We start from the raw sequence: 17,075 nt of genomic DNA, 5'->3' as shown, positions 1-17,075 counted from the left end.
TGCTGCATTTATCCTCCCCGCTGTGCTCAGAATTAGTGTGGGGAGAAGGAGGATCGGGGGGATTCTTTACCCTGGAGGGCACAAGATGGCCACTGCCAGGGGGGGATATTCTTGTGTAAAAATAGAAAAATATATGACATCCAAAATGTGGACAGTGCAATACATCTGTTACGTAAGTAGAGCAAGTATTTATCTACTTACACATGTATTTTTTTTTGGGGGGGGGGGCATATAATGGATAACAGTTACTCTTTAAAGTGTACCTGAGGCGAGGAAAACTTTAAAAGTGATGCATAACTGCTAATTCTCTTAGGTGGCCCCTTATTGTGCCGGCCTCTCCTCTATGCTGTTGCTGTAGCCCCCAATCACAGCTCTGGCTGGTTCCAGTTGGGGTGAGGTGCATGCATGAGCTATGCACTCCTAGTGTTGAGTTCAAACTTCACATAATAATAATATTGCATTGAAAATCGCAACTTACTGACAAAACCGTAATACATTTTGCGCATAACTGTAATTACATTGTTTAATACACTCACAAATAAAACTCTACTCAGTACAGGCTGCCCAGGTATTTTCCTTTTCCTGCATGTATAAATAGCTGCACAAAGCAGCAGCACTTCTCTCACATTTTTCTCACTTGCACTAACTTAGCGACTAGCAGTAGGTATGGCCCTGTTAGGATCATTGTGGAGTTATTGTGTATTGTTAGGCACAGAAGCTTAGTAAGAAAATGTAACTAATGTTTATCAATAATTCTAGCAATATGAAGTTGAGCTAAAAGAATTAATTATTTCTAAGCATAAATTGACTGTCACTTTTAACCACTCAGCGACCGCCTAACGCAGAGTTGCTTCCTTATTCTTCCTCCGCGCACGGGCGTGAGACTCGCTATGCACGAGGAGCGCAAAGTCATTAGTTAACGCGCACAAACCTTTGTGAACAAGCCCTTAGTGTGAGTTTTCATGTTGGTATAAAGTGTAATTTAAGAGATAAAATTAGTGATGAGGTCACCACATTAGGTTTTTTCATTATTAGAAATCTGGCATGAGTAAAACTATGTAAATAAAGTTGGCATGCATGCTGTATGTGGCGGTGTGAAATATAAAAACCAACGGTATTTGCATAGCTTTTTCAGTAGGTGGGCTTTTCTTGTGGTACAAATTTCAGTGTGAATTAACTGAGTACTCTATGTTAAGGTGTGAATCCTTTTATGACCCTTATGGTGTCCACAGGGCAATCCAGATATTCAATTTTCTAATCTAGACAATTTAATTAAATTTAACTAAAAATTAGAGCCTGAATTATGATTGTCCTCTTCAATTTAATTAACATTTTAATGTTTTGTCAGCAGAGAAATGCTTGAAATGAGTTGGAATATTTTGATCAAACTGCCACATTGGTCTTTGGTGTTATTTGATGGCACTGAAACCTTCTACCATCAGCAATACTTAAAGTGGACCTGAACTCAGAACTTCCTCTCTGTTCTAAGGCCTCTTTGCAGCGCAACGTTAAAGTTGCACGTTAAAACAACATTTGACGCAGAATAACTCACTGAAATGAAAAATCAATGCCCTGTTCACAGTACATGTTATTATGAGCTGCATTAGACTGTTTGCACATGCTCAGTAATGACTTGGAAGCATAGTTTTCATTGCCTGTATGCTCTACTGTATGCGACGATAACGGGGCATTAAGTTGCGGTGAGACTTTTTTGGGGCGTTGCGTTGTAATTTGCGTAGCGACTTTAAAGTTGCATCAAAACGCAACGTCCTACTGCAAAAGAGGCCTAAAAGATAAGTAACAGCATAATAGCCTTTTAAAGCAAAACATTTATTTGTTACCGCTGATACAAATCCTGCAATACGTCCGCAGTGTGGCTACTTCCTACTTTCATGGAAGCAGACATATTGTTAACATCCTGTGTTTACCAATTAGCTGACAGCTGAGAGGTCAAATTACACTGGTGATTACACTAGTGATTAATCACAGATGAACCCCTGTTCATCTGTGATTAATCACCAGTGTCAGTGTAATTTGACCTCTCAGCTGTCAGCTAATTAGACATTAAACTCTCTAAATACATACAGGGTGCATTTCTCTATGTTTTCCTTCTGTCCTGTGCAAGAGTTCTGGTCCTCTTTAAATATTAAAATTTCTTTAAAAACGGTCACATTACCCTTTTCAGCTTCCATTCAGGGGAATCCCCGGTCCCATCATGTTCTATCCGAATCTTGTATATTTCTCCAATGTTTTCTATTTCAACCTATGAATACAAAATAAAGTGAATTTGTTTTGTCTTCGTAATATATATAAAAATAAAAACAAACCCTAAGACCCCTTCTCCATTTGATCTCATTGGTAAACAGAAGTGCTGATGCAACGCATGGAACTTTTGCTCCAATGCGATTGTGATTTCATTAATTACAAGGAATGGAGATCACAGGGCATTACAAGGCCGAGGCGAATCACAGTGCATGGATGGGGGACATCAGACAGTGCAGTCTATGCCCTTCTGATGTCCCTGCGGATCACGTCACATCACGTTGCCACAAATTGTGGCAAAAAAACACTATTGTGGGGAAGCGGCCTTAAACATAATGATGGAAAATTAAATAGAGTACATATTAGTAGATGTGGATCACTACCATCGAAAAATAGGTTCCTTCAAAATCAACCACCATGTTTTTACTCCTCAGCATTGCCAATGTATGTGTTCTGCAAGAGATCTTGAGCAGCATATATAAAGAAACCACCATGGGATTATCTGCCACGTACATATGTGTACACCGCCGGTGAGCTGGGCACACTGTGATCGCCGGAACCCCAAATTACCCTACGCACAGTATAACATTACTGCTACAGTGCCTAGCTTTGGTGCTCGGTCACCTGCTTTGTTATCTGCCTGTGAAAGACCTTGTTGTTGCGACTATTGTGTCTCGTTGTTGTGCTTCATTAAGTCGCCTGATCTAGATACTCCTACTGGGTCAGTATTAAAGGACAGGATCAGCAGGATAGCCAGACCATTTTTATTGTTTGAAAGATAATAAATGTGGCAGCCTCCACATTCCTCTCACTATAAGTAAGATATAGCTTACCTATCCTGTTGTTTTAGTGTTCACTATGAGATTTAGGAAACATGTTTATGTGAAAAAAAGAAAATAATAGGTTTAAAAAAAATGGGGGTAGAGTTACATTAATTTTGTGGGCACTGTTTTTTGCTATTTTTTTTTTTTTAAATTTACTTTTCATTTTATACCTAACCTTAACCTTCCTACCTTATCAACTAATGCTGAACTCCAAATACTCTATACCCAATTCCTCCTATTTTATGCCTAGTCCTAACCAATTACCTTTACCGATATTCACCTTGTGCTAGGTACTGGCCTCATTGCTGTGTAATAATTAAAAGCCTTCACCAAAATTAGGCACCCACCTCAATATACTAAACAGAGTGCCAGGCATTTTGACTATGTTATAGCTGAACCACCAGTACCAAAAACTAAGCCAATTACAAATGTTAATTGCTTTGAGGTTTGGAAATCCTTACTGAGGCCCAGTGTACACCAAAACCGCTAGCAGATCCACAAAATGCTAACGGTTTTTGGAGCTGATTTCAGAGCGATTCTAGGCATGTTTAGAGAGGATTTCGAAACTTACCTAGTGGTTTTGGGTGCATTTTTGTGTAGCAGATTACACATATTGTTACAGTAAAAGCTGTTACTGAACAGCTTCTGTAACAAAAACGCCTGGCAAACCGCTCTGATGTAGCGTTTTTCAGAGAGGTTTGGGTTTTTCCTATACTTTACATTGAGGCAGAAACGCTTCTGCAAACCGCAAACGCGCAGCGGTTTGCTACAAACCTCAAACCGCCGGTGTGCACCAGCCCATTGAAATACATTAGCCAAGCGTTTTTACAGGAGGATGCAGTCGGCGGATCACATCCAAAACCGCTCGGTGTGCACTGGGCCTTATTGCTATCTCACCCCTAGAAGCACCTGCACAGCCTATTCTTGCTCTCTCCTGCTTCATACATAAACCTGTATGCCTCACAGATCTGTCTTACAGGTTTATGTAGTCCTTTGCCGTGCTCAGATATTTGCCTATGCTAAATAGATCATGCCTGCTAAATCTAACTGCCTACTAGTGTCTTTGGGGACCTTTATACCATGGTTGACTGTTTTATGAAATTACCTGGCATTGTGCATAAGATAAGTGCCTAACAGAGTCCTAAATTACCATTTTATGTATCTCAGCCATTGTAGATCTCACACCTTCTGCAATGCACCACATAATTTACCTCTCTTAAGATGCCAAGTGTGAATTAATTTCACATTATTTTTATAATCATCATAAATAGTAAATGCTCTACACTGTGTACAGGAGAAATCATATTTTAAATTAACTACAGAAACTAAATAAATGTTGTGACATATTTATGTTAGGCTAATGTTTATGAGCAGGAGGACCAGTATTAACTATTTTAGTCATCAGTTTGCACAGTGCTTTTTAGCTCATCATTGATTCCATGTCATTCTGCGAAGTGATTTAACTTCTTGTTGACAATAACATTCACAATGAAACCACAGTGCTGTAAAAAGAAATTGTTATATTGCTTAGTGCCTTAGTGGCACGAGATTAAAGCAGACCGACATTTTAATCCAGCAATTGTAATTTCTGTGGAGGCAGAAATCTAAAGGCTCGTACCCAAGTCGCAATTTTTTTGTGTGATTCTTCCAACGACCAGCAATCATTTGGAGCGACAAGCAATAATTTTCATGATCTTGGGACGTAGAATCATGCGTGCGATTGCATGAACAACGTTGCGACACACATCGATTACAACCATCACGATGGATCAAATCTTTATCTGATGACTCCTGCACAAAGTACTGCGATCGTTTAACCTCTCGTTCATACCCGTCGAATGCTATCACATGATGTTGTGTCAGAAGTTGAATCAGGGAACCCTTTTCGTCAATTGGCGTCGCTGCGAAGTTCCCTGATCCATATTCAGGTGAGAGCACACTTGTCCCAACTGCAATGGACAAGTACCCCTTCTCCTTCTCCAGTCCTCAAAGGGGAGCTGAGGAATATGAGGAAGGGTGTAGGTGCCGTTTAGTTGGAGTATGGTACATCCACACAAAAAATAGCAAATTCCACAAAACAATTTTTTTTTTTTTACAATTAACTAATTTTTTTTGACAAATTAACAAAAAAAATATGACATTCTGCAGAAACAGGAATTTCCGATTTTCACGGTATTCTGTAGAAATTGGAAAGACACTACTCGAAAAGCAGAAATCCGTCACAATCGGAAACCTGCATTTCCGTCTATCCCTATAAATGAGTATGCAGTGTTTAAAAAGTTATTTAAAGGGGCAACTTAACAACATATAGTAGAATGTACTACACCAGTGGTGCCCAACCTTTTTTTGCCCGAGGGCCGCATTTCATATTGAGATAAATTTTGCAGGCCGGGACACATACTTACAAAATTTAACCTGGGTACCTGGGTGTATGTGCAGAGGCATGGATTGGTGCAGCAATGTTAACAGAGTGCAGCAGTGGTACCAGCGTATATGTACAGAGGCCCGGGAAGGGTGTGAAGTATGGCCCCTGAGATGTAGATTGAGAGGCAGGAGCAGCGGGCAGGAGCAAACTTTTTGAAGGCCAGACCGGGCAGGGGTGATTTATGGCCCCTGAGATGGAGATTGACAGGCAGGAGCAGCGGGCAGGAGTAAACATTTTGAAGGCCAGACCGGGCAGGGGTGATGTATGGCCCCTGAGATGGAGATTGACAGGCAGGAGCAGCGGGCAGGAGTAAACTTTTTGAAGGCCAGACCGGGCAGGGGTGATGTATGGCCCCCTGAGATGGAGATTGACAGGCAGGAGCACCGGGCAGGAGTAAACTTTTTTAAGGCCAGACCGGACAGGGGGTGATGTATGGCCCCTGAGATCAGGTGGAAGCAGCGGGAAAGTAGTGTGGTGTTGAGAGGAGAGCCGAGGAGGAGGGGATTGCGTCATATGTATACACAGCGTACTGCCGTTCTCCGCAGTACTGTTGTGATAGTAAGAGACCATCGCCTATTGGTTGCTGCTGGAACCTCCTTCCAATAGGGATAAAGCTGATTCTTATTAGAGGGATGCTCCTGCAGCAACCAATGGGCTAGCCGCTAGGCGGGTCTCTTACTATTGCAGCGGCAACAAGTCTGAAAGTATGAGTCTCTCAGAAGTTAAGATGAGGAGGGTTACACCACTCTGTAACACAGCATTGGGGAAATAGTGCAACAATTAAAAGAGAAAGATTTAGCAAAAGAAAAAATGAAACAAATTGAAAGAATCTTTGGAATCTATTATCCACAATACATTAGATCATTAAAAGATTCAGAATCCAGCATATAAGATTTAAAGAGACTCTGAAGCCACTTAAAAAAACGGCTTTTTACCTTTTACTTATGTTAGCCATGTTTGCCCATGTTAAAACGCTGCTATCCGGCGGCAGAACCTGGATTTTTTACCCCCCAAATCCCCTGTGATAACTCCACGACTTTCTTAATCGTGGATTTTGCTGGCCAGGGAGGCAGAGCTTTCGACTGCAGCTCTGCCTCCATGCGCGTCAATCAGCGCGTATCTCTGCCTCTCCCCCGCCCCTCTTAGTGAAGATAGACTGAGAGGGTCAGGGAGTGGCGGCAATCCGCACTGATAGACACGTGTAGAGGCAGAGCTGCAGCCAAAAGCTCTGCCTCTCACGGAAGCGCTCCCGCAATGTGCCACAGCGGATTTGGGGGTAAAAAACCTTTGTACTGCCACGGGATGGCGGCGATTTAACAGGGGCAAACATGCCTAACATAAATAAAAGGTAAAACGCCATTTTTAAATTGGCTTCAGACTCTCTTTAAGGCCAAATTGTTAATTCAGAGGCTTAAGTGACACTGATTTAAAAACTGCAGGGCTGGATTTACCATGAGGCACTGTAGGAATGTGCCTACCGGCGCCTAATAACGAAAAGGCACCTCATTCCCCTCCTTGAGTGCCTCCTTCCCTATGCAGAGTCCCGATGAGAGTGTAAATGAGAGGTAACTCACCCTGCTTTCTGTATTCCACTGACAAAATCTCCATTTAGTCAGGGGCACCTCTAGATACTTAATACTGAGGTTCCTCTACCTACCTAATACTTGGAGGCACTTCTAGCTACTTAATATTAAAGTTACTTCTGGCTGCCTAATGCTAAGGAAAGTAAGAGAAGTGACAGCTGGGCCAGCCAGCACACTTTCGGTGCAGTTTGGTGGGGTAATTCCGGGTACAACCACCGCTGTACTTGGCAATGTAAATATTTCTGATTCTGATTTCTGATTTGGTTTTGTAGGCTTATGGCAGGCGAAGTCTAAGGTGCCAGGACATCTGTGCCTATAGGCTTCTGTGAAGTAAATCCAGAGCTGAAAAACAGACAAGATTCTGGCATCCACCTATCCCCCATTCCCCTTCGCAGACCCCACAGAGATTTCCAACAAGGGCTTGATCAAGATCAATACAACACGTTGTCTAACCCTTCTGTGTGCAGTAAACTCTGGAACTGATATTGAGTCATATTGGCTATTTTGAGATGTAAAGGAGAGGTAAGCAAACTATACTTTTCCTTTCTAAACTGCTTTTAATTATTTTATAATGTTGAGCGCCTCCACCCACCAACATTATCTGTAATAGTAGGTGGTGCATTTGTGCACAAGGCATGGCTTACTGTAGCTCCGAGAAGCCTCCATTGTTGAATGATATTTATAGAATTGGCAGATCCACATTCTGACATTTTAAATAAGGCCTTGCTTATTTTAACAAAGCCGCATCCTCTGGTATTACAACCATGGTAAGACAGCAGATCAGCCACCCAGTGAAAACATTACAACACAGGAAACTCTGTGCTGCTGAACAGCTGAAATCCTATATCAGGCAAGAATTACACATTGCCCTTCCAGAACTACAGCAACTGGTCTCATTAGTTGTTTACAGCGTGTTAAAAGACGCAGTGATGCAAAATCGCAATAAACATGTCCTCTTCCTAATTTATTGGAAATGTGTTAGCATGTAATTAAAAATGACATATGATTTAAAAAAAAATACAGGTAGTCCCCGGCTAACGAACGAGATAGGAACTGTAGGGTTATTCTTCACCTGACTCTGTTCTTAAGTAGGAACACTGTGCCATCTCTGTCCCCTGTACCTCCTCTGTGCCCCCCTGTGCCTCCAGTGTCCCCCTCTGTGTCACCCCTGCCCCCTGTACCTGCTTATACAAGTTTATAAGCCATTTTTTCTTTGATTTGATTTGAAAAATGTTTTTAACTTGTTCCCTGTAACGATCGGTGTAACACAGAGAGGGTCTGATTACCGGTGAACTGCAGTCTCACCAGGAATACAGAATATACCCGATTATTGGTGATCTGCAGTATAACCGATAATCAGATATATACTCTAACCTCTGGACACCAGAGAGAACAAGTGAGTGTTAGATGCAACAGTATACTTTGAGTACTTCACCAGAAGTATGTTCCTTCCTATGGCCTAGACTCTCCAGGAGGGCGGAGCTAGGCTCTCGGTAGGAAGGTCAGAGCGTGAGTGACACCCGAGTGGGAGGGTGTCACTAACAGGTCTGGGAACTTCCTCTAACAGTAAGGCCAGTTCTCGAGGTCGGCAAGCCAGGTCGTTAACACACAGACAGATAAGGTACAGATTCAGGAGGCAGATACGGAATCCAAATAACAGACAGGGTTTGGCAACGGAGTATCAGAATAGCAAAGTACAGAATCAAGAGGCAAATACAGAGTCCAGGAACGAGCAGAGTTTGGCAACAGGATAACAGAAATAGCAAGGTACAAGATCAGAGTTCAGGAGAATAGTCAGGCAGGCAGAAGATCATAACAAATAATACAATTCAATGTTCTTAATGCTAAGGTGTGAGCGCCTTGATGTCAACACCTTTGGAAACTATGCTAGAACACAGATACAGACAAGGTCTGAGTGCTACCACGTTGTGATCGCAACGCCAGACACTGGAAGAATGACCAGCATCCAGTATATATACATCAGCGCTCTCCAGCGCCTCCCCTAAGTGCTGGACCAATCAGGAGTGGTGGAATTGTCAGCTGACCACCTTGGTCAGCTGACCCTTTTCTGGCTGCCATATAAGCTCTGCCTCTCCGCGCGCACGCGTGTCATTCTGAATCTAGGTGGACTACTGGTTCCAGACACACCTGCCAAGTCTCGCAATGTCTCTGCAGAGCCGTGCGCGGGGTTGGCCGCACCGCTACCAGCACAAGCAGCGGCGGTCTCCCCGCGCTGGGACAAATTGTCAGTGCCAGATCCATGCGTGCTGACGCGGCGGTTTTTCCGCATTCCGCCATGCCATCTGCGGAAACAGCCGCCTTGCTCTGAGTAGAAGCGGTGGCTTTTCCGCGTTTCTTTACATTCCCATGGAAACACAGAATCTATGCCGTTCGAATCGGCGGGTCGTTCGTAAGTCGGGCGTTAGCAAGTCTGGGACTATCTGTAATACTGTTTCCCAGTTTTAACATTTGTTATGTTTACCTTTGTACTATTTCTAATTCAATATAGGGATTTAAGAGAAGTGCATCTCAATTCTTTTGTATCTACATTTTAGACAGCATCCCCACCTTATTTGGAAATGAGGTTATGTATATAAGCACTTTTGAACATTGTCCACAGAGAGCGACTATTAAATCGGTGCTAATGGTACAGCCATAGTTTCATATAACCAACTTTTTTAACATCCATATACCTAAATAATGAATTTCATAAATGTTACTTCTCCTTGCATCAATTGAATTTTGTCATTCTTTAGTTGGTCCTTTCCTTTTTCCTTTATTGTTAATACATTTAATAATCATTTTTGAAGCAGTGAAAAGACTATGGTAATATACCTTCTTTGGTGATTATTTAAAAAAAAATCTTAAAAATAAACACATGAAAAAGTATTCTTGTCTGCCCACCATTAGTGCTTGCTTCTGGCTTCCTGCTTCTTATTTGTAAGTGGTTAATCAGGGGTGAGGAAACCGTCTGCTTGGCTGGAACTACTGGCCAAACACAATATGGCTTAGGTCCCAGGCTGGGCTGGCATCTCAACTGAGGCCACTGCTGAGAAGTGAAATGAAGAAGGGGTATTGGATCCCGCATGCATTGTATCTGGGAATGGATTCAGAGTGACTTCATTATGCTTTTCTATAGCAGGAAAATCCCCTTACCCAGCAATCCTCACTCAGTAACTGAAATAATAAAAACCCACTGAGGAGCTCCTACCTTGAAGCTTATAAAATGTTTACTTCTAGAGAATCTAGCTGGAACACAGTGATTTGGGGCTTTGGCATGTGCAGTGTAATTACCATGAACTCGTCTTCTTGTCTTGCTTTGAAGGCTCGCCCATTCTTGCCGGTGCTGAGTCTAATAGGACCAGTAAAGCCTTCGCTCCCATACACCCACAGGGTGACAACAGCTGATGTCCCCATACTGCCAGTCAAGACAGATACTTTCCAATCCTTCCAGGAATAAACCACATTTAAAGAGCTATTTGACTTTCCACCATCTGGCAAGAAATGGATCAAAGAAGGAAAAAAATGCCAGAGAAATCATATTATTATATGAATTTAACAACTGTTAAAAACACTGCATATGGCTAATTGCTACCTCTTCCTTTCTGTCCTGCAATGAGAGATGGGCTACCATATCATAACTGACAGCTTTTCAAACTGCAACTGTGCCTGCCACTGCCACCATTTTATGCAATGCGCCTGTTAAACAGTTTTAAAAATTCCAGCACTGCCTCAGTGTTATGTACAGTATATTTTGTTAAAGAGGAACTCCAGCCTAAACAAACATACTGTCATTAAGTTACATTAGTTATGTTAATTAAAATAGATAGGTAATATAATATCTTACCCACACTGTTTTAAAAGAACAGGCAAATGTTTGATTTCATGATGGCAGCCATCTTTTTGGTTGAAAGGTGGTGACAGGGAGCATGAGACACAGTTCCAACTGTCCTGTGTCCTGAGCACCTCTCCCAGTTGCTAGGCAACGTGAATAACAACATAGGAAATCCCATCATGCTCTGCACCGTATCAGGGAAAAAAGCCCGGGCTTTTTTTCTTTGATGGGTGGAGCTTAGCTAAAAATGCAGCTAAAAATGATGCTTTGGTAAGAAAAACAAAGTTCTGACGCTGTTAAAGAAACAGCAAGCCTTTTCAGTTCTGCTGAGTAGATTTTTAGTCCGGAGATTCACTTTAAATAAATGAACCAATGAGAACAACAGAAGTTTTGTTATGAATTGTCAGTTCTAAGTCCATCCAATTGTTTATGAACCCTTCAAATGTTCAGAATTACATGCTATATTAGCAATTTTGAAGATAGAATCTGTAGGCTTTTGATTCAATACATATGTCATACAGTTACTGCCAGTTAATTGTCACTTCGTATTTCCATTATAGTCAGTGGCACTGCTGGTGGTGATGTGTAATTTTTCTCCATTGCTAGCTGGAATTGGGGCAATACAAGTCAGCTAAAAACAGAGCAACAGTGTTTCTTTTGCTAGCGATTGAGTCACGTCATGTGTCATGACTGGCAGTGTAATAAGTAAATACTATTGTATTTTTTGTTTTGTTAGAGTAGTGTGTAGGTGGCTGCTAGGGATGATCGGAATGAGCAAATTCCGTTCCGGAATTGTGGAATTTCGCCTGCGCTAAATTCCGTCACTATTACATTTCCGCGGAATTTTGTGGATATTCATTCCGGTGGAAAAATTAAAGTAATCGCAAATGAAACCTTGTTTTTGCTAAATGGAAGCCCATGGGACCTAGTGGCTGTTCCACCGGTCATTTTTTTATTTTTTTTGGCAGCAGGAGGTGTCGCTTACACCATGGGACCTAGCTGTGGTCCCATGGCAGTCGTTTTGGGCCTGCAGGAGGTGTCGCTTACACCATGGGACCTAGCGGTGGTCCCATGGCAGTCGTTTTGGGCCCGCAGGAGGTGTTGCTTAAGCCATGGGACCTTGCGGTGGTCCCATGGCGGTCATTTTGGCGCTGCAGGAGGTGTCGCTTAAGCCATGGGACCTAGTGGTGGTCCCATGGCGGTCCTTTTGGCACAGCAGGAGGTGTCGCGTAAGCTTTGGGACCTTGAGGTGGTCCCATGGCGGTCATTTTGGCGTCGCAGGAGGTGTCGCTTAAGCCATGGGACCTGGCGGTGGTTCCATGGTGGTCATTTTGGTGCTGCAGGAGGTGTCGCGTAAGCTTTGGGACCTGGCGGTGGTCTCATGGCGGTGGTTTTGGCGCCGCAGGAGGTGTCGCGTAAGCTTTGGGACCTGGCCGGTGGTCCAATGGCAGTCATTTTGGCGCCGCAGGAGGTGTCGCATAAGCTATGGGACCTGGCAGTGGTTCCATGGCTGTGGTTTTGGCGCCGCAGGAGGTGTCGCGTAAGCTTTGGGACCTGGCGGTGGTCCCATGGCAGTCATTTTGGCGCTGCAGGAGGTGTCGCTTACGCCATGGGACCTAGCGGTGGTCCTGTGTCGGTCGTTTTGGCACCGCAGGAGGTGTCGCGTAAGCTTTGGGACTTGGCGGTGGTCTCCTGATGGTGGTTTTAGCGCCGCAGGAGGTGTCGCGTAAGCTTTGGGACCTGGCAGTGGTTTTTGCGCCGCAGGAGGTGTCGCGTAAGCTTTGGGACCTGGCCGGTGGTCCAATGGCGGTCATTTTGGCGCCGCAGGAGGTGTCGCATAAGCTATGGGACCTGGCAGTGGTTCCATGGCTGTGGTTTTGGCGCCGCAGGAGGTGTCGCGTAAGCTTTGGGACCTGGCGGTGGTCCCATGGCAGTCATTTTGGCGCTGCAGGAGGTGTCGCTTACGCCATGGGACCTAGCGGTGGTCCTGTGTCGGTCGTTTTGGCACCGCAGGAGGTGTCGCGTAAGCTTTGGGACTTGGCGGTGGTCTCCTGACGGTGGTTTTAGCACCGCAGGAGGTGTCGCGTAAGCTTTGGGACCTGGCAGTGGTTTTTGCGCCGCAGGAGGTGTCGCGTAAGCTTTGGGACCTGGCGGTGGTCCCATGGCGGTGGTTTTTGAGCCGCAGTAGGCGTCGCGTAAGCTTTGGGACCTGGCGGTGGTCCCATGGCGGTGGTTTTTGCGCTGCAGGAGGTGTCGCGTAAGCTTTGGCCACAAAGATGTGTAAGACCGCACACTAGCGATGTCGGGGAATAGGCGTGCAGCGGATCCACCCCTGTACCCACAGGGTATAGCATACAATTTCTCCCAGACAATCCAGCACAGCTCTTTTAATCAGCAGATTATTTTATTGGATCATAAAAATACAAACATTAAAGCTGCATAGTGGCTACGGTCCACCGTTTCGGACCATCACAGTCCTTGTTCACGCCACACAGCCAAATGAACAACTGCAGACATGCTCTTTATATAGTCAAAGCTCCAACAGGGCAACCAATCAGAGGAACCTATGCAAATGACTGGACCTGATGGGGAACTACAGGGCTTGTCCACAAAGGGTGCCGCCCTCCCACTCCATTTGTCAAAAATTTTGAAATGCATGATGTCACAGCAGGAACATAAACATATAAATAGAAACATTTCTAACTCTGATCTATAGCACCTGTTGAACATCTAATAAGATCCTGGGAGGAATCCAGGGCATCCTGATGCAGAGGGCATGGGTTTGGATGTGTCATATACAGTGTAAAACTGTAAACGAAAGAACACCGAGCGCTGCCCGCCGTCGCCATGGCAACCACCGTCACATGACAACCAATGCGGAAGGACGTACGCAATGACGCCTCTACTGGCGTCCTATTGCCACCGCGATGCGGAAAAACAGACGCATAGTACGCGTATAAAAATACGGAACAGACACAGACAAAAATCCATTTCAACAGCCACCATCACAAACCTTGGACCACCAATACCCCCTACTGCCAGTATAAACGTATTTTCCGTAACTGTACAGAACAGGAGGATTTCTTTTCACAATCCGTTATTTTGACGAATAAATTCAGGGAACGCAAATACCCAAACAAGCTGTTAAGGGATGCCAGACACAAAGCTACTCAAATGGCCCCTACTAAACACACATCAATCACAACTTCAGAATCGCCATTCCCACGTTTCATCACCAGATACAGTGCCCAGCATAAAACCATTAGATCAATACTGCAAAACAGGTGGGACCTCCTACTCCAAGACCCCTACCTAAAACTAGCAATCCCGGAAAGACCATCACTTACATATAGAAGGGCCCCCAATCTACGGAACCTACTGGCACCAAGTAGGCTCAGGAATATACAATCCAAAGGTAATATCATACCCGGATCTTATCCATGCAATAAGCCCCGTTGCACAGCTTGTCAGTTTGTGAATGACACCAATACTTTCCATTCAGCTGCCACATTAAGTGTTTACCCCATAAAACAACACATCAATTGTGAGTCCCGGTTCATTATCTATCTTATCTCCTGTCCGTGCGGCCTCCAATATGTGGGCCGTACCACCCAGGAGGCCCGCAGCAGGGTCGGCCAACATAAGAGGAATATTATCAATAACCTAGCACTTCACAGCGTCTCCAGATATTTTGGCACACACCATGATCGCAATCCTCTGCTATTCCGTATCACCTTCATTGAGGCGATTTCCCCACACATCCCAAATACGTTTGAAGCCTTGCGCCAGAAGGAGATTTACTGGATTAATATCCTAAAAAGTCTGGTCCCTAACGGTTTGAACGAGGTCTTGGAAAAGACATTTTAGACAAAAAGATAAAGACGGTTTTTATACCCAAACGATACTGATTTTATGCTTGCCATGAGCTGCACATGATTTATTAAGTTTTATGATACCTGTCCTCTCTTTTACTATTGTCCGTTCTTTTACTTAAGTTGATCTACTGTGATATTAACGGCCTGCACTACTTAACTTTATCGTGCTATCGGTTCAATTGGAGCTGATTTTATATTAATCCATATAGGTACTCTTTTATATAATTTATGCTTTATATGCCTTTATATGTTTATATAATGTTTGTGATCGTGTTATGTATGTGATGTTCTGCAATTATTGTTTTTTTGTGTATTTTGTGTTTAATTTTTTAATTTTTATTATTATTTATTTATTTGTTTTTTGTTTGTTATTAATAATTTTTATTAATCTCTATTAATCTATTGTGATAAACGTGAAAAATGTGATCTTAATGCTATCTATAGTAAATACAATTTCACTAGTCCCATTTAAACCCAGTTAGTATCCAGGTACTACCTGTTCCCCTTGGTTAAAAGCTCCCATTATCCTGCCAATCCGCACCCAATATAAATGACATTGAATAATAACGTATTGAAACCTCTGGGCATTTATGCGCATGCAGCGCTAGCATTTTGTGTGTATATACGCGTCATTTCGGACGCGTGATAAACGCTAGATGGCCGCATACGACATTACATACGTTGCCCACAACATACCTAATCCAAAATGGCGCCGACACTTTCCGGCGCATGCGCGCCATACATCACTTCCGCCTAGCGCAGCGGAAGTCAGATAGGACAATGCGGAGACGGCGTTCTCCGCACATTTGGGCTATTTATAGTGCCCAGTATGCCTCGCTTTCCTACTGAGGCGCTATAGTTCGTTCCAGACCCCCAATTGGTAAGTCCTTTCCATTACTTTGTCCACACTGGACACCAATGTTTAATATGGATATATCTAGCATTATAGTTACTTCCTGGCAGAGACTTTGCTTTAAGCAAAGCCCCCCTCTCCCTCCCCGCTTTATTCACCTGGTCACCTACATTAATTAATACATCATACCATCGTTTATGGCTATCAAATACCACTAGAGAATAAAGTGAAAAGAGCCATTCTGACTAACTTTGAGTATTTGGACACTGACACAGTGGCTTATAAGATACATAGTGTATACATCGGCTCTTTATGCGTAATTTTGGGAACACTTGTCTATATTAAGGTCCAAATGAGTTCCAATGATCACATATTTAAGCTACAGGCTTACACTTTGATGTGCATCCTATATTATGGAGCTTTGACTCCTGTGTTGAGTTGTTTAAGTTATTACAAGCATTTGGGGTCCTGTATTTATGTATGTTATTGTTTTGTATTTTTTGTAGCTTGTACTCCTGTCTGATTGCCTGAGGAAGCGGGATAATCCCGTGAAACGCGTAGCACCTGGGAGTACTAATAAATTATTGAATCCTTGACCAAATATTGTGGTTTCCATTGGTTTTTGGTCTGTTGAAGGGTGGCGAGTACGTCTCCCCCCAAGATTTTAAACCTAGTATTGTTTTTACTCTTTTTGGCGCCTCTGGTCCTTATCCTTAACAGAATGCAGTCCACCTGTGGTGGCAAGGATTTCTCCTAGTTTCTTCTACAGAGAGCGACATCTTATACCTGAGTGGGGTCAGGTTCTAATTCTCCCCACCCGCATATGGAGTGGTTGCCTAGGGGCAACCCATGTTTGTGAGTATAAATTTATCTCGATTATATTCTGTCTTTATTGCCTCGAAATACCACACCATTTGGGCTCTCGGTCTTTTGTTTTCTGTCTCCGAAGTACAGACAAAAATACGCATGCCCAATGATATCAATAGGTGACCTGGACTCAACCCATAAAATAACACCCCTAGTTCAATAATGCATAATGAAAAAGTGCCTCAGTGTCTCAGAGCATTTTGTTCAATTTAGACAAAATGTTAGTCAGCTTAGAGTCCAAGTTATTGATGGGGTGCCCCGTGGGTTTAGGGGTGATAGGGGTAGAGAATTGTTAAAAAGAGAGGCGCGTTGGATTAGGGAATTGGGGACTATTGGTCGTGGGGGATTAAATAAGGAATACGACTTAAATTTTGTATGGTAGATGTTCCATGGCTCTGGGTCTGTTGTTTGGGGATGGGGGGTGTCCTTTGGGTCCCCTTCTCATTGTCACTTTTGTATCATAGGTTCTTTTGCACTTTTTCATTATGCATTATTGAACTAGGGGTGTTATTTTATGGGTTGAGTCCAGGTCACCTATTGATAGCATTGGG

The 17,075-nt window shown here is 43.4% G+C and overlaps 1 protein-coding gene and 1 long non-coding RNA gene across 6 annotated transcripts in view; one reads left to right on the top strand and one right to left on the bottom strand.

Annotated features, from left to right (window-relative positions):
* RP1 (RP1 axonemal microtubule associated) overlaps window positions 1-17,075 on the bottom strand; it is a 542,476-nt gene that overhangs the window by 314,888 nt on the left and 210,513 nt on the right. For all 4 annotated transcript variants that reach the window (XM_068237387.1, XM_068237386.1, XM_068237388.1 and 1 more), the window contains 2 exons: window positions 10,389-10,588; window positions 2,177-2,263 (listed from right to left, as the gene is read on the bottom strand). In XM_068237387.1, coding sequence (XP_068093488.1) covers window positions 2,177-2,263; window positions 10,389-10,588 — 287 coding nt within the window. The remainder of the gene's footprint in view (window positions 1-2,176; window positions 2,264-10,388; window positions 10,589-17,075) is intronic.
* Window positions 1-17,075, top strand: part of LOC137518923 (uncharacterized) — a 47,742-nt gene that overhangs the window by 23,212 nt on the left and 7,455 nt on the right. For both annotated transcript variants that reach the window (XR_011020927.1, XR_011020926.1), the window contains exon 3: window positions 7,367-7,616. This is a non-coding gene — a long non-coding RNA (uncharacterized lncRNA). The remainder of the gene's footprint in view (window positions 1-7,366; window positions 7,617-17,075) is intronic.

This window comes from Hyperolius riggenbachi, chromosome 5 (genome assembly GCF_040937935.1).
Source record: "Hyperolius riggenbachi isolate aHypRig1 chromosome 5, aHypRig1.pri, whole genome shotgun sequence".
NCBI lineage: Eukaryota > Metazoa > Chordata > Amphibia > Anura > Hyperoliidae > Hyperolius > Hyperolius riggenbachi.
The sequence above is the reverse complement of the archived record's forward strand: the minus strand, read 5'-3'. Positions and strand labels throughout refer to the sequence as shown.